A 16,621-nucleotide genomic window follows, 5' to 3' on the forward strand; every position below is an offset into this window, starting at 1 on the left:
TAATTTTTAAATACCAGCAGCATTTTCACCGGTAGGATGTCATTTCCATGAGTCACTAAACTCAAAACGCTGCAATCTCGCATAGATAACACACTTTAAAACAAAAAACAATATTTTCCCACAGTAAAACTACTGTATACAAACTCCAGATTTACAATCCCAACGACAAACCCGCTCCCAAAAAATTATCTGCCTTTGGTAGGTGCGTTTGTAGTAAATTTAGAGGTCAGAAGTACCAAAGAGAGTGCCCCCCCCCTCCCTCCAAATTCCATTAATCAGCACGTCTTGACCAGCAAGGGCTGGTGGAATCATAGATGGGAGACCTGCAATGGGGTCCATCCACCGTGATTCCAAAAAACCATAGGCCAGTTGGCACCAGAGCTATGGGGGGTTCGGGCCTACAAAAATGTTCAACCTCCTAGGTATATACCAAGCTCTGGTGCCAACTGGCGTAAGACTGATTGGAATCATGGTGAATGAAGACTGTGGTATTATAGAGGCTAAACATTTGTTGCTTCCTTGCACTTGCAGATACCTAAAAGCTCATTCACACTATGTAACAATCATAATTTAGTTGTGTTGCAGATAGCTGCATTTATCACACCAAAAATATGGTATACTAGTATTTTGGACTCACCATTCCAAATGGTCACTAGTCCTTGCACCCAGCATACCTTGCAGGTGTGTGTGGGGTGTGGGGCTTCTGAGGGAAGGGGGACACACTGCTTCCAGGTGATAACAGGATGGAATAGTACTCCTTACATCTGTACAGTCTGGGGAAAAGAGAGGATGTGCCTGTCAGCAGTGGTAAATTTCCCATTAGACACATGAGGCACCAGCCCAGGGTTGCCACTGTCAGACAGGCAGCCCGACCTGGTAACAATGCCGGGTCGATGATTCCATTAGCATCACGTGATGAGCCGACGCTGGGAGATGATCTCATATCCAAGCGCCAGCTCATTCTATGCAGAGAACGGGACCCAGGTTCCCCATTCATACTGCATCATGAGCAGGGTTGAACACGCGTTCAACCTTTCTCATGACCAGGGTTGAAATGCCGGGTCACTCGACCCAGCATATTTCAACCCTGCCCTTTCACACAGCACAATAACCCGGGTTGCTGCATGCTCATGGTTATTAGAGGTAGTGGAAAAGGGGTATTAGTGTAGTGAGGGCAGTTTTACAGTGAGCAGGAGGTGAGACAGGCTCCCAGCACTCAGAGCCATCTCCATGTGTGCCTCCCCAGCCATTGACCTCACCACACATAACTGCTAATTAATGATTGGGATTTAAAGGGATTGTCCAATTTGGACAATTCCTTAATTCTGGGTACACACTGGCAGATATATTGGCTGTAGAAAAAAAGGGAGCACACTGCAGCAATATCAACAAAATACTTGAGTCTTACATAATAATAGAAATTCAGAGGTATTAGTTACATACATTTGCAAATATATGAATAAGTGCCAGGCCAGCGTCAAGGCTCCTCTATACTGGCGTCCCTGACATTAAGGGGTTCACAACCGAGGTGCAGGGTACCCCAAAAAAATTCCAGCCAAGGACCATCCCCAGGGCATCACACGAAAAGGGAAAAATGGTGATAGTGAAGTGTAAAGTATAGATGTGTAAAGATTATCAATAAGTGTTAATAAAATTAGAAAGAATTAAAATGACATACATAATAAACAAACAAATAGAAAGGTGATGAAAAAGTATCTATGTGAATTAAGTGGTGATGCCCTGAAAAAGGCCCAGCTAGAGCAACTCCGGGGGCCCCACACCCAAACGTTCAGCCCAAAATAATTATTGCTACCTAATAGTACCACCCTCTCTGTGTCATATAATTACAAATTAATGTACTGCATAATAACAACACATGTATAAGCCGAGAGCTGACTCACCTAGGAGGTACCCCAGAAAACTCCACATGGCACTATACGGACCAGCACATCCCCCCAATGCTGGCTCCCTTCATGCCTCTCAAAACTGCAAACAAAAAGTATGGTGGTCGCTCACATCAGCTTAATGACATTGCACAGGTGCTTGTAAAGGGCGGGGTTTACACTGAACCACAGAAAAAAAGGGAGATTCCCTCCAGCATACTGCAGCAATATCAACAAAAATACTTCCTACATAATAATAGAAATTCAGAGGTATTAGTTACATACATTTGCAAATATATGAATAAATGCCAGGCCAGTGTCAAGGCTCCTCTATACTGGTGTCCCTAACATTAAGGAGTTCACGTCCGAGGTGCTGAGCACCCCAAAAAAATTCCAGCCAAGGACCATCCCCTGGGCATCACACGAAAAGGGGAAAAAGGTGATAGTGAAGTGTAAAGTATAGATGTGCAAAGATAATCAATAAGTGTTCATAAAATGAGAAAGAATTAAAATGACAAATAATAAACAAACAAATAGAAAGATGATGAAAAAGTATCTATGTGAATTAAGTGATGGTGATGGACGTGAACCCCTTAATGTTAGGGATGCCAGTATAGAGGAGCCTTGACGCTGGCCTGGCGCTTATTCATATATTTGCAAATGTATGTAACTAATACCTCTGAAGATATATTGGCTGATCAATTGTTCGGCCAATATATCTGGTGCCCATCGACCAGTGTGTACCTGCGATATGTTTGTGAACAATGTCGCTCATAGACATATCGTGCACAGCCAATGGCAGATACAGTGAATCCTCTGTGTGAGCATAATCAAAATTCAACTGCTGTGTGTGCATAGTGTGGCTTTCGTGCTTGCGCAATGGCTAATAATCACTTAGTCTGCATAAATATTGGAATTTGTATGTGGATCTGAATCAGGCCCATTGTCCTTAGATGCAAATCCATACTAAACACAAAGCAACCTTTGTTTTCAATGTCTAACTTGCACGAATTAAATATAATCTAGTTACTGCAGACTGTTAAATACAGTCCGCATGAAATAGACATGAGTCACCCTAACCCCTACAGGTTTAGCTGCTGATATTGGATGAAGGACTTTGAGTCATCTTATCGTAAAGCAGATGTTCCAGTCGAAGGCTCCTCATTATTACATATAATACAGAACCTAAGGTTTCTTCCCTGTGCTAGTAATTTCTAAGGACTTTGAACCCAATCCACCGGCAGTAAATGAGCCATTCCAGAGTGTAATCATTTATTAACCAGCTTTATGATGTTGGGCTAGAAACCTATTACTGCAAAGACCTGGATATTGTATAACAGTCCTGCTGAGCCCAGGGAGACAGTAAGGATGTCCACCAGGTATCACCAAGCTGCCATTGATGGCTATTTGGATATCTTGAAAGAAGCCACCAAAAAGGATGTTAACACAGCTGATGGTGATGGAATGACACCCACTCTCTTAGCAGCTTATCATGGGCACCTGGATGTCCTTGAACTTGTGTGCCACAGAGGGTAAGTAAACATTGGGATCTCACCATTTATTACCAGATCATCCATTTAATTTGGGACACATATGAGATACACAGATTCTGGCTAACTTTGAATCTCTATTTCACCTGGTTTTTAATCAGCCACAGAAGAACATGTGTAATTCACATGTGTCCCGATAATAATATGGCAAGCCTATGTAAAGAGAAACTATATTGTCATTGTTAGCTGGCCTATGTGATATGGAATAGAGGTGAGCAACCTCCCATAACCTATATTTCAGATCCACTGAGGTCCCAAATGACCATTTTTTTTCCCAGCTGAAGAAAGGTTACGCACAACTGTTTTAAAGAGCCAAATATATTGTCTATGACGGTGTGATCAATATGTGCAGCTCCAACACAATGAGTTCAATCAGTCAGAGCCAGAAACCATACAGTATTTACACAAAGTAATGTTATTTAAAAAATTTCGCTGTCAATGTCGTTTTTCACAAATTGTTAACGAGCAATCTGTTACTATAACACGATGCAACAAAACACTGACTTTCTATTTTAATAATCGTTTTGGGGAATATGTTCTATTATCTTCGATGTCCTGCCATAACTGAAGTTATTACACCACTCTGACAGTCTTCGGCTTAGGTGTGCCAGCGATAGATAGATAGATAGATAGATAGATAGATAGATAGATAGATAGATAGATAGATAGATAGATAGATAGATAGACATTTAAGTACTTCTTTTTTGTTTTATCATGCCAATCACAGATTGATTACTAATTATGGGTCCAACAAAAAACTTGACGCATATTTTTAATTATAGTATTATGTAATATAGAGCAAGACATTTTATTTGTCTACAACCAAACACAACAAAACACACAGTTTGCGTATAAGACCATGATCAAACTAAGGGCCTTATTCAGCTTTGGCAATAGAGTAAGATATAGAAAATAACTGTGCATCTTGGTGAAACCATGCTGCACTGCAGGTGGGGCAGATGTAAAATGTGCAGAGAGATTTAGATTTGGGAGGGGTGTGTCCAAACTGACATCTCAAGTGCAGTGTGAAAATAATGCTGTGCAGTATTTGTGGGCTACATGCAAAAAAGCAGCCAGTATTTACCCTTCCTGCAAATGAAAAAACATGTATGTATTTGCACCCTTTGCATTGCAACATGGTTTGTCCAGGCTCACAGTTACTTGCTATATCTTACTCTATTCCCAAAGCTGAATTAGGGCCTAAGCCACTTAGGGATAAATTTACTAAGATGGGAGTTCTATTAAGAAGTGATGTTGCCCATAGCAACCAAACAGATTCCAGGTATTATCTTCTAGAAGGTGCTAGATAAATGAGAAGTAGACTCTGATTGGTTGCTATGGGCAACATCAATTCTTAAATAGAACTGCCATTTTAGTAAATTTACCCCTTAGTGTTGCTACAAAGCTGAAATCAACACACTGACTTATTGACAGCTACCACGCCAAGATTACAGGAGATAGTGAGAGCGGTAGAATCAAAGAGTTAGTGGCAGCTGGCAAGACCAGTACATCGATGCAGGAAAAAGAAAATACAGGTGCACACTCGGAATCGGTATGTAACACCGCCGGCCGCATGGCCGGCAGTTCGAATCCCGGCAGTGGCAGGCCGACAGAGGAACAGATCCCGGCAGCGGCAGCCCGACAGCGCTGGAAATCCCGATCGTCCCCAGGTAAGTACTAACTAACCTAACCTACCCCCCTAACCCTAACCCTCCCTTAGGGGTGCCTAACCCTAACCTCCCCCCCCAAGTGCCTAACCCTAATCCCCTCTCTAAGTGCCTAAACCTAACCCCCCCCTTCCCCGCTGCCTAAACCTAAGTCCCCCAGGAAGGTGCCTAACCCTAAAGTACCCGTGGGGGTGCCTAACCCTAACCCTCCCTCCCCGTAGCCTAACCCTAACCTCCCAGGGGGCTGCCTAACCCTAAGTCCCCCCCAGGAGCCCTAAACCTAACCCTCCCCCCCGCGGCTGTCCACTCACGGCGCCCGGCATCCCTACGATCGGGATGCCGGGCGCCGGTCTCCCTGCGTCGGTGAAATGACGCCGGTCATTTCACCCTCGCCAGGATATGACAGTCGGGAAGCCGGCTGTCGGTATAATGTCAGCCGGCTTCCCGACTGCATCCCGCACACCCTAAGTACTAAGAACAATGATATTCCAAATAATCCTGATAAACTCTACAATTAACATGGTACTTTTTTCTATCTGTAACCTGATACATTGCTATTTTAGTTATAAAATATTGAGGTCTACATTTAAGTCTGAAACTTACATATTGGTCCTAGCTGGTAAATCTTCCAAACCGTCGGCGTGCCACTTAAAACTGTTCCGCATGCCACATCTGGCACATGTGCCGTGGGTTGCTGATATTTGGTCTAGGCCATGGTTATGCTCTGGTTTATGATGATGGTTTATTTCTACTCTTTTTCTCTTTAGGGCCTATTTATCAATTGATACTTGCGGGATATCCCTTGAAAACACCCGCGTTAGTGATACATTCTCTCTTAACACACAGCAGGGATGAGCTCCTTTCAGAGCCCATGTCCCTGCGGGTGTATCCTAATACGTCCTGGCAATGAATAGCAGCAATAAGAAATTATACTGTAATTATACTATAATTATCGGGTCGTAGATATAAATTAATAAATAAATAAACAAATATGCTCATTTGTACCTTCCCTTGTTAGTATTACTGCACCAGACGGGCCACATTCTCTACCCCTGGCCAGTAGTGTTACCATGGAAAAGCTAATAATTTTGTTCTATCTTCTGTCTTTTTTTCTATTTTTACTTTTTATCTTCTTTTCCCTATTTTTTTATTCAGTTATTTTGCACCTCTTATGGTTCTTTGGGACTATCTCTCTGGTTAACTGTAGACAGATGGCTTCCTACAGATGGGCTGACAGCAAGGGAAAGCCATGGGAAAGCACAAAGGCTGATGAGTACTGTATGTGTGTCTGCTGTAATTTTTCCTCCTGTCAGGATGATATCTTATCTTATAATGAACAGAAGTATCTGTCATGGTGAGGGCCTTAACCCACCTAAGAATTCATGCAATTCTCACTATTCCTCCCACAAAGACATATTGATTTTGATTGAGATCAATTTCTGCCACTTTACCTGTCCTGATTTTTCTCATAAACTATATTCAGTTCATGTTAAACTTGGATTACAAATATGCTTTCCAAAATCCATTGTATTCAAACTAAGTAGGGTTACTAGATGTTCTGAGTAAAGGTATATAATATATATCTAGGTCGCCACCTGGATTTATTGATTACCTTTACCTTGTGTTATGCTTTCATTATCGCTATGTGGACTTTTTTAATTTGCAATTTTAAAAAGCCTTATGTATTTGGTCAAATAATTATTGGTGAGCATTGAAAAGCATCCCTGAGTGCAGTCTGGGTAAATTGAGATCTGGATCTTAGTCACCTAGCCCACCTATAACGTTAGTTTCTCCTACCCCCTTTCACCTTGCTGGGTCGCACCCGGGATTTTGTTTGCGCGTCCATCCCAGGTATGATCCGGCTGAGACTCCTTTCAGACTGGTGGCCTGACCTGGCTTATTGCCAGGTCGATAACGTCACCACCATCACATGCTGAGCTCTTCCTATGCTGTGAACGGGACCCAGGTTGCATCAACCTGGATTACCCATCCACACTGCATCGCAAGCCGGGTTGAACTCGTCTTCAACCCTGCTCGTTACCAGGGTTGAAATGCTCGGTAACGAGCAATATCCAGTTCCTCCTCTGTAAAAGGGACATCTAAGAAGTCTACAGCCTCATCGGCCAAACGGGGTTCCCAAATAAATTGGGAAGGAGAATATTTAAATATGAATTTTACTAGATCCCCTTCCTTTCCAAAAAAATAGCACTGTGGTGGAAGCCCTTCAACTGGTTCCCTAGTAATTTACTGTAGTCAAATAGCTAGTGCTATGACTTCTGCTGACCACCTGTGGTGCTATTTGGTCCTCAGCAAAATAGGGAATTCTATGCCGCAATCACTGTAGTTCTGCCCTTGTTTGATAATGAAATGTAATCTGCTCATCAAAGGATTATTTCCCATTGATAACTATGCAGTTAAATTGTCAGCTGCCTTGGAGGATTTTTTTAAATTAATCAATATAATTGGAAGTTAGAAAAAGTGTGTGGCCTCTTTTTAACTTTTTATGGTGTCTGTATAATTGGTTCACTTGTTTCATTACAGTGTTTTCCATTTCTTTGAACATATGCAACTTAAAAACAAATATGTAAAAAAAAACAAAAAAAACATATATTAGTGATAAGGGATACTTTTCCCTTTTAATTCCTTATACTGTTCTTTGCTTTATAAATCTTAGTCCCCACTATATAAGTCCTATCATCACATGAAATAACATAAAAAACCATAGAGTTATCTGTATAATATTAGTCTATCCAAGTAGGATTACACAGTACATACATAACCCTGTTACAATTAACTACAAAACAATATATTCAATTACACACATAAAAACAATATAATATACGGAAATTATACTTAGGTTCCTGGAGATCACAGGCCTGGCTTGGATGTTGTTCGGGCAGCAATCTGTGAACATGTGTCCTCACAGCCTTTGTTCACCACATATATAGTCTGGCTGTAAATTGACCCAGGAAACGGGGGAAGCAATCTCTATTCTTTGATCAAGTGTGTGTGTGGTGAGCACTGGCACTGGTTCTGCAGCTGGCAGAGCAAAGAAAGGAGGGGGGAGAGATAAGTTTCAAGACAGGAGACATCTTTGGGGAATTTTCCTATAACAATTAAAATAATAAAAAAACATACATTTACACCAGAAGTGGAGAAAACCAATAAAGAGACATATATAGTAGGGATACTATACAACCTATCCATATAATAAAAAACTGTCTGTCTGTCAATAGAGATCATAAAAAGCATTTTGTTTCAACTCCAATATGGCTAGTGTGCCTTCTATATCATTATCTCACCAATTTGGTTTGACAATCCTGATCCCACAAAAATAGAATAGACCGGACATATCACAATTATGTTCTCTTTCAAAATGTGAAGAGACGCAATGTGTCTCTAAGCCCTTTTTTTATGTTCCTGCGGTGTTCAGCTAGCCTTATTTTTTGAACATCCTACTGGTTTTCTCCACATATTGCTTCTCACAGGTACACTCTAAAAGATAGATACAATTCTTTGTTTGGCAGTTGTTACGAATAATTTTCTCCACTTGCTTGTGTTACCCATTATAACTGGTAATCAGGACCGGCACTAGGCTTCCATGCACCCAGCGCCATCCTGTGCTGCATGGCCATGCCCCTTCCCTCCCCCTGAGCACTTACCCAATAACGCCAGCGGGAGAGTGGGCTTTTCAACTGCAGCCAGCTGAAGGCAACCTCAGGCAGGGAGCAGGGCTGCACTGCGGGCGACAGCCCTGCTAGCCCATGCCTAGAGCTGCCACTGCTGGTAGTAAATGGGATTTTCATTACAATTCTCTTTCTACTACAGTAAAAGTTCTATCCACTTTGCCAATTTCCTACCTAGTTTTTTCTATTATTTCCACCTCATATCCCTAAACTATTTTGAAGGAACTCTAACTGATTGTTGTAATCCTCATCTTCTATACAATTCTGCTATAATTGTCTTTTAGGTATATTACTCAGCCAATTCTTATGATGGTTGCTCTTGCAGTCTATAAAGGAATTACAGTCTTTTGGTTTCATAATGGACCATAAAAAGATTGGCATAGCTTGGTGCCAGTCTGGTGCCCATTGTGGTTCCTGTAACTGCAGGTAAATGGAGTTTAAAAACCAGAAAAAAGTATTAAAATAAAGGAAATCCCTTCCAATATAAAATTATTTAAATCATCCGAAAAATCTTCCTTATCTAGGAAAAAGGTTAACCCATCTAATCTTTAGTGTGTTGAATAACTGTTTATAATTAAGTTACATCCACCGTAACAATCCAACAGTCAGGGTACCATTTTACTTTAGATAAATGATTAATCATAGAAATTGTATAGAAAAGCTGAAGTCTTAGATACCATTGGCTTTAATAAATGATCCAAGAAATGTGAAAAATTTGATGTTATCAAATTGGTGCCACCGTGAATGTGTCATTGATCGGTAGAATAGCACCATGTATACTGTATGTCAGTAGAATAACTCCTTGTGTGTCTCATTGATCAGTGGAATAGCCCCAGGTATGTCCCATTGGTCAATAGAATAGCCCCTTCTATGTGTCTTTGGTCAGCAGGATAGCAACATGTATGTGTCATTCATCAGTAGAAAAGCCCCCTGTTAGCGACATTGGTCAGTATAATAGTCCCATGTATGTGGCATTGGTCAGTAGAATAGCACCATGTATATGTCATTGGTCAGTTCTATACCTCCATATACTGTGTGTATCAGAGGTCAGTAGAATAGTCCCAAATACTGTTTGTGTCAAAGGTCAGTAGAATAGTTCCATATACTGTATGTATTAGAGGTCAGTAGAATAGCCCCATATACTGTATGTATTAGAGGTCAGTAGAATAGCCCCACATACTGTATGTGTCAGATGTCAGTAAAATAGCCTTATGTATGTGTCATTGTCAGGGCCGGCAACAAAAATCATGGGGCCCTGTACACACTTTTTTATGGGCTCCCCATCCCCAGTTCCATCGTTCCATGTGTACACACCTATAGGGTTATGAGGAGAATCATTGGATGACAGGGAAAGGGTGACAAACAGAGGGTGATATGCTAAGGGCAAAAAGGAGAGCGTGAAGGGTAGTGGGGAGAGAGAGAGAGAGAGAGAGAGAGAGAACAAACTCAGAATGACTCTCTCTTATCTTTCGCCTAGTTCTTCTGCAGAGCTGCTGAAGGAAACTTCTCCTGGCCACTGCAGCAGGGTTATATATGACAAAGTTGTGAGTACACACTAGTAATACAATTGAAATGAATGGAAAATTGCTATTGCATAATTGATACCAACATCATGGTTCATCACAATCAAAATAATTTTTGGATGACTCTAAGTTGGTGGTGCACCCTAAAGGTTTGTGCTAAACACATATAAAAGTACTTTCTGCAAGAAGCAGAGGAAAAGGACAAATATGCCTTTGTAGGGGCACTCTTATAACAGATAATTGTTTATATATGGATGATGATGGAATGATTAGTGTGAATAAAACTTAACGTTTAATATACACCTTTAAAAGGAAGTTCTCCCCAGAGGGTGATGTGTAGATATAACATAGAAATCTACTAAGGAAAAAAAGAGAACAATATAAACGTCCTTTGAAGTGTAAATGAGTATTATTATTTATTATTGATAAAAATTCAATGAGTAATCAGCTCCTGTTAAGGGTAATGAATATTCTAATTAACCCTAATTCAATCTACAGGGAGGCACATATGATTACTTTATACAGTACATATCTGGCGAACTATAGTAGTTTTTAATTAGATCTCTGTTGTGATCGACATACACATAAATGATAGTCGGTCAGAAACAATTATATATTGTAAGAAACCACACTATGATAACTAAGAAAGATGACTTATTCGGATAATCCAGCAGCTTTGAAATCTGTGTCCCCTGTAGATGAGTGAGGGATATATATTGTAATTAAATATCAGTACACATATATTGACATTGCTGATAGTGATAAAGTCTGTGTCCCCATATAACTAAGAGGATTGTGCTTGGGAGGACTTTTATCCCAAGTATGTTAACTCATATTGGTTTTAGCAGATATGCTAGGTAAAGAATAGTACACCTTGGAGTAGTGATAAATGCATATATTCCATTGCCATATAATATCAGCAGAGTTTGCACTATGAGAAGCAAAGTGATATCCCAAAACAGAAAATATATATGAAAAAGAAAAAAATCCAAACAATAATGGTAAGTACACAATGACAGTGTTACATGTACTGAATAATGACACTGTCTTCAGTGCAATAAAAAAAAATAATAACAGAAAAATGACACGTACTGAATATCAACCTAAACCATGGACAAATGCAACATGTTTATGTACATATATAATAAGGATGTACCCTGAAAAAAACAGGGTTATGTACCACAACACAAGGGTAAGTCCTGCACTATGAGAAGCAAAGTGATATCTCAAAACAGAAAATATATGTGAAAAAGAAAAGAATCCAAACAATAATGGTAAGTACACAATGACAGTGTTACATGTACTGAATAATGACACTATCTTCAGTGCAATAAAGAAAAATAATAACAGAAAAAATTATACTTGTACTGAATATCAACCTAAACCATGGACATATGAAACATATTTGTGTACATATGTAATAAGGATGTGCCCTGAAAAAACAGGGTTATGTATCACAACACAAGGGTAAGTCAATGCATAAGGTGAATTACAATATATAAAGAAAAAATCATTTATAATAATTCAAAAAATGTTAATGAATAAAGAGAAGCAATAGTATATATACTGAGTAGTGACACTCACCTTATGCATTGACTTACCCTTGTGTTGTGATACATAACCCTGTTTTTTCAGGGCACATCCTTATTACATATGTACACAAATATGTTGCATATGTCCATGGTTTAGGTTGATATTCAGTACAAGCATAATTTTTTTCTGATATTATTTTTCTTTATTGCACTGAAGAGAGTCATTATTCAGTACATGTAACACTGTCATTGTGTACTTACCATTATTGTTTGGATTATTTTCTTTTTCATATATATTTTCTGTTTTGGGATATCACTTTGTTTCTCATAGTGCAGGACTTACCCTTGTGTTGTGGTACATAACCCTGTTTTTTCAGGGCACATCCTCATTACATATGTACACAAACATGTTGCATTTGTCCATGGTTTAGGTTGATGTTCAGTACAAGTGTAATTTTTCTGTTATTATTTTTCTTTATTGCACTGAAGACATTATTCAGTACATGTAACACTGTCATTGTGTTCTTACCATTATTGTTTGGATTTTTTTCTTTTTTTCCTTTTTCATATATATTTTCTGTTTTGGGATATCACTTTGCTTCTCATAGTGCAAACTCTGCTGATATTATATGGCAATTGAATATATGCATTTATCACTACTCCAAGGTGTACTATTCTTTACCTAGCATATCTGCTAAAACCAATATGAGTTAACATACTTGGGATAAAAGTCCTCCCAAGCACAATCCTCTTAGTTATATGGGGACACAGACTTTATCACTATCAGCAATGTCAATATATGTGTACTGATATTTAATTACAATATATATCCCTCACTCATCTACAGGGGACACAGATTTCAAAGCTGCTGGATTATCCTAATAAGTCATCTTTCTTAGTTATAAGAGTGTGGTTTCTTACAATATATAATTGTTTCTGACCGACTATCATTTATGTGTATGTCGATCACAACAGAGATCTAATTAAAAACTACTATAGTTCGTCAGATATGTACTGTATAAAGTAATCATATGTGCCTCCCTGTAGATTGAATTAGGGTTAATTAGAATATTCATTACCCTTAACAGGAGCTGATTACTCATTGAATTTTTATCAATAATAAATAATAATACTCATTTACACTTCAAAGGACGTTTATATTGTTCTTTTTTGTCCTTAGTAGATTTCTATGTTATATCTACACATCACCCTCTGGGGAGAACTTCCTTTTAAAGGTGTATATTAAACGTTAAGTTTTATTCACACTAATCATTCCATCATCATCCATATATAAACAATTATCTGTTATAAGAGTGCCCCTACAAAGGCATATTTGTCCTTTTCCTCTGCTTCTTGCAGAAAGTACTTTTATCACTGCAGCAGGGCGCATGCCTTCCTGCATACAGGAAGTGGAACACTGATTTTTATGCTGATGCCGGTCATTAGAGTGTGACGTCAGGTCCCCGGCAACAGGAGTGTGAGAGGGTAGGTAAGAGGAGGGGACGGAGAAGACGGGAGGGGAAAAGAGGGAAGGAGACGTGAGGGCAGGAGGGTGGTCAGACCACCTCCTCATTCTGTGTTATGGCCCACAGCAGTGTACTGCCGCCAGACATTCCACCACTGATGTAGTGTGCGCTGCAGGCATGTTCAGGCACCATCTGCCTGTGATGGACCATGCAGTGACAGGGCCCGAACATGCCTGCAGTGCACCCTGCATCACTGCAGTAGCAGCAGGCAGCAGTTCCATTAGGTTTGTCTGTGGGCCCCTAGAATCTTGGGGCCAAGTACAGCTGTGCCCCTAGTCCTCCCGGCGCTGGGCCTGTTCATTGTTTAGTAAAATTGCCACATGTTTATGTCACTGATCTGTAGGATAGCCCCATGTGTGTGTCATTGATCAGTAGATTAGCACCCATGTATGTGTCATTGGTCAGTAGAATAATACCATGAATGTGTCATTGGTCAGCAGAAAAGTGGCATGTATCAGTAAGTCATCAGCTAAACAGCTGCTTATATGATCCAAAAACATATTAGTAGGTTAACTGGCATCTGATGGATGATTCACGGAAGCAGAGAATGGTGCGAATGCAAAATAAATATTTTCTGCACAGAGCTTTGTATTGTAATATGTAGGTGCTATCTACATAAAATGTAACAATGTTAATGATATGCTGCAATTGCTCAACAGTAGAGCAGCATATATGGGTAATCAGTGGAATAGTAATATATATTGGCCTTCAGTCACAGAACAAGAGGAAACATGGGTAATTGGTCAATAGAATTGCAGTCATTGGTCAGCAACAGACCAGTGTGTTTGTGTCAGCAGAACAGGGGCATGTCTGGGTTATTGATCAGAAGAACAGGAGCATGTTTGGGTTATTGATCAGCAGAACAGGAGCATGTCTGGGTTATTGGTCAGCAGAACAGGAGCATGTCTGGGTTATTGGTCAGCAGAACAGGAGCATGTCTGGGTTATTGGTCAGCAGAACAGGAGCATGTCTGGGCTATTGGTCAGCAGAACAGGAGCATGTCTGGGCTATTGGTCAGCAGAACAGGGGCATGTCTGGGTTATTGGTCAGCAGAACAGGAGCATGTCTGGGTTATTGGTCAGCAGAACAGGAGCATGTCTGGGTTATTGGTCAGCAGAACAGGGGCATGTCTGGGTTATTGGTCAGCAGAACAGGGGCATGTCTGGGTTATTGGTCAGCAGAACAGGGGCATGTCTGGGTTATTGGTCAGCAGAACAGGGGCATGTCTGGGTTATTGGTCAGCAGAACAGGGGCATGTCTGGGTTATTGGTCAGCAGAACAGGGGCATGTCTGGGTTATTGGTCAGCAGAACAGGGGCATGTCTGGGTTATTGGTCAGCAGAGCAGGAGCATGTCTGGGTTATTGGTCAGCAGAGCAGGAGCATGTCTGGGTTATTGGTCAGCAGAGCAGGAGCATGTCTGGGTTATTGGTCAGCAGAACAGGAGCATGTCTGGGTTATTGGTCAGCAGAACAGGAGCATGTCTGGGTTATTGGTCAGCAGAACAGGAGCATGTCTGGGTTATTGGTCAGCAGAACAGGAGCATGTCTGGGTTATTGGTCAGCAGAACAGGAGCATGTCTGGGTTATTGGTCAGCAGAACAGGAGCATGTCTGGGTTATTGGTCAGCAGAACAGGAGCATGTCTGGGTTATTGGTCAGCAGAACAGGAGTATGAATCATTGGCCAGGAGACTGCAAATCTTCTATTTACTGTGCTTCATTGTCATTTGTATTAAATGTTTTAAACAGCATGTTTGTGTTATTGGTCAGCAAAACAGTGTGTGTGTGTATACACCCATCAGCCATAACATTAAAAACAACTGACAGGTGAAGTGAATTACATTGATGATTATCTTGTTACCTTGGCACCTATTAAGAGGTGAATTATATTAGGCAGCAAGTGAACAATCAGTTCTTTAAGTTGATTTGTTGAAAGCAGGAAAAAGGGGCAGCGTACTGTAATTATCTGAGCAACTTTGACATAGGCCAAATTGTGAGGGCTAGATGACTGGGTCAGAGCATCTCCAAAGTGGCAGGTCTTGTGGGGTGTACCCAGTATGCAGTGGTTAGTACCTACAAAATGTGGTTCAAGGAAGACTATCAGTTCACTGGTAACAGGGTCATGGACACCCAAGGCTCATTGATGCTCGCTGGGAGCAAAGGCTAGCCCATCTGGTCCTAAACCACAGAGCTACTGTAGCACAAATTGCTGAAAAAGTTAATGCCAGCTATGATAGAAAGATGTCAGAACACACATGGCATCACAGCTTGCTGCCTATGGTGCTGCATAGCTGCAGACTGGCCAGAGTGCCCATGCTGACCCCTGTCCACCACCATTAGCCCTACAATGGGCACATAAGCATCAGAAATGAGCCATGGAGCAATGGAGGTGGCCTGGTATGATGAATCACATTTTCTATTACATTATTGAAAGAACAGGTGCAAGTACGCCATTTACCTGAAGATGGATGACACCAGGATGCACTATGGAAAGAAGGCATGCCGGCGGAGGCAGTGTGATGCTTTGGGAAAACACAAATAAAATATATATAGCCTCGGCATTAAAAAACAGAACAATAGAGCTATAGTGACCCTATAATTATATAAATTTACAATTCTCTATATACTCGGCAATGTTTTAGCTGCAGTAATTATGGTTACTAGCCAATGACATATAAGAAAAAAGGAGAAAATTAACCGCGCTTAAAAATATGCCGAGTAAAGATGTAGTGTACACTGTGGCCCTGATTCAGAGCCGGACGCTCTGACAGAGCGCTCGCTCTGAATCAGGGCCTGTCTTTTTTTTTTTTAGAACGGCCTCCTGGCCGCTCGCATAGCTGTGGGTGACCACCCACAGCTATAGCGAGCGGCTAGGTTGAAGGTCGCAATGGTCAAGACCATCGTGACCATCGGGCTTGTGATGAGACCCTTGTGGTAGGGTCTCGTGGCCGCAAGCCCCAGAGAGATTTTGGCTCTAACAGAGCCGAAATCTCTCCCATTGACATCAGTCGTGATGTCAGTGGGGCCACCCCCAAACGGAGGCATTCACATGGGAACGCCTCCGTTTGGGCAGCCACTCCCCCGGCCCACCCACCAAAGGGGGCAAGCTGTCACTCAACATCGACAGCTCGCCCCCTTTGTTGCGAGACCCGGAGCAACATAGTGCCCATCGCTATCCGGGTCTCGCGCATGCTCACTGGCCCACCTTCGACCCGGTTGCGAGCGCACAGCGCTTGCGACTGGGTCTGAATCAGAC

General features: G+C 41.1%; 1 protein-coding gene across 1 annotated transcript in view; it reads left to right on the top strand.

The window, feature by feature from the left end:
- Positions 1 to 3,251: 3,251 nt before the first annotated feature.
- The window catches only part of ANKS4B (ankyrin repeat and sterile alpha motif domain containing 4B), an 82,115-nt gene continuing 68,745 nt past the window's right edge, over positions 3,252 to 16,621 (top strand). The window contains exon 1 of the mRNA XM_088476211.1: positions 3,252 to 3,415. Within this exon, the coding sequence (XP_088332337.1) occupies positions 3,252 to 3,415 (164 nt within the window). The remainder of the gene's footprint in view (positions 3,416 to 16,621) is intronic.

The sequence above is a fragment of the Taudactylus pleione genome, unplaced genomic scaffold, assembly GCF_031769625.1.
Source record: "Taudactylus pleione unplaced genomic scaffold, aTauple2 ptg000184l, whole genome shotgun sequence".
In the NCBI taxonomy this organism is placed as follows: Eukaryota; Metazoa; Chordata; class Amphibia; order Anura; family Myobatrachidae; genus Taudactylus; species Taudactylus pleione.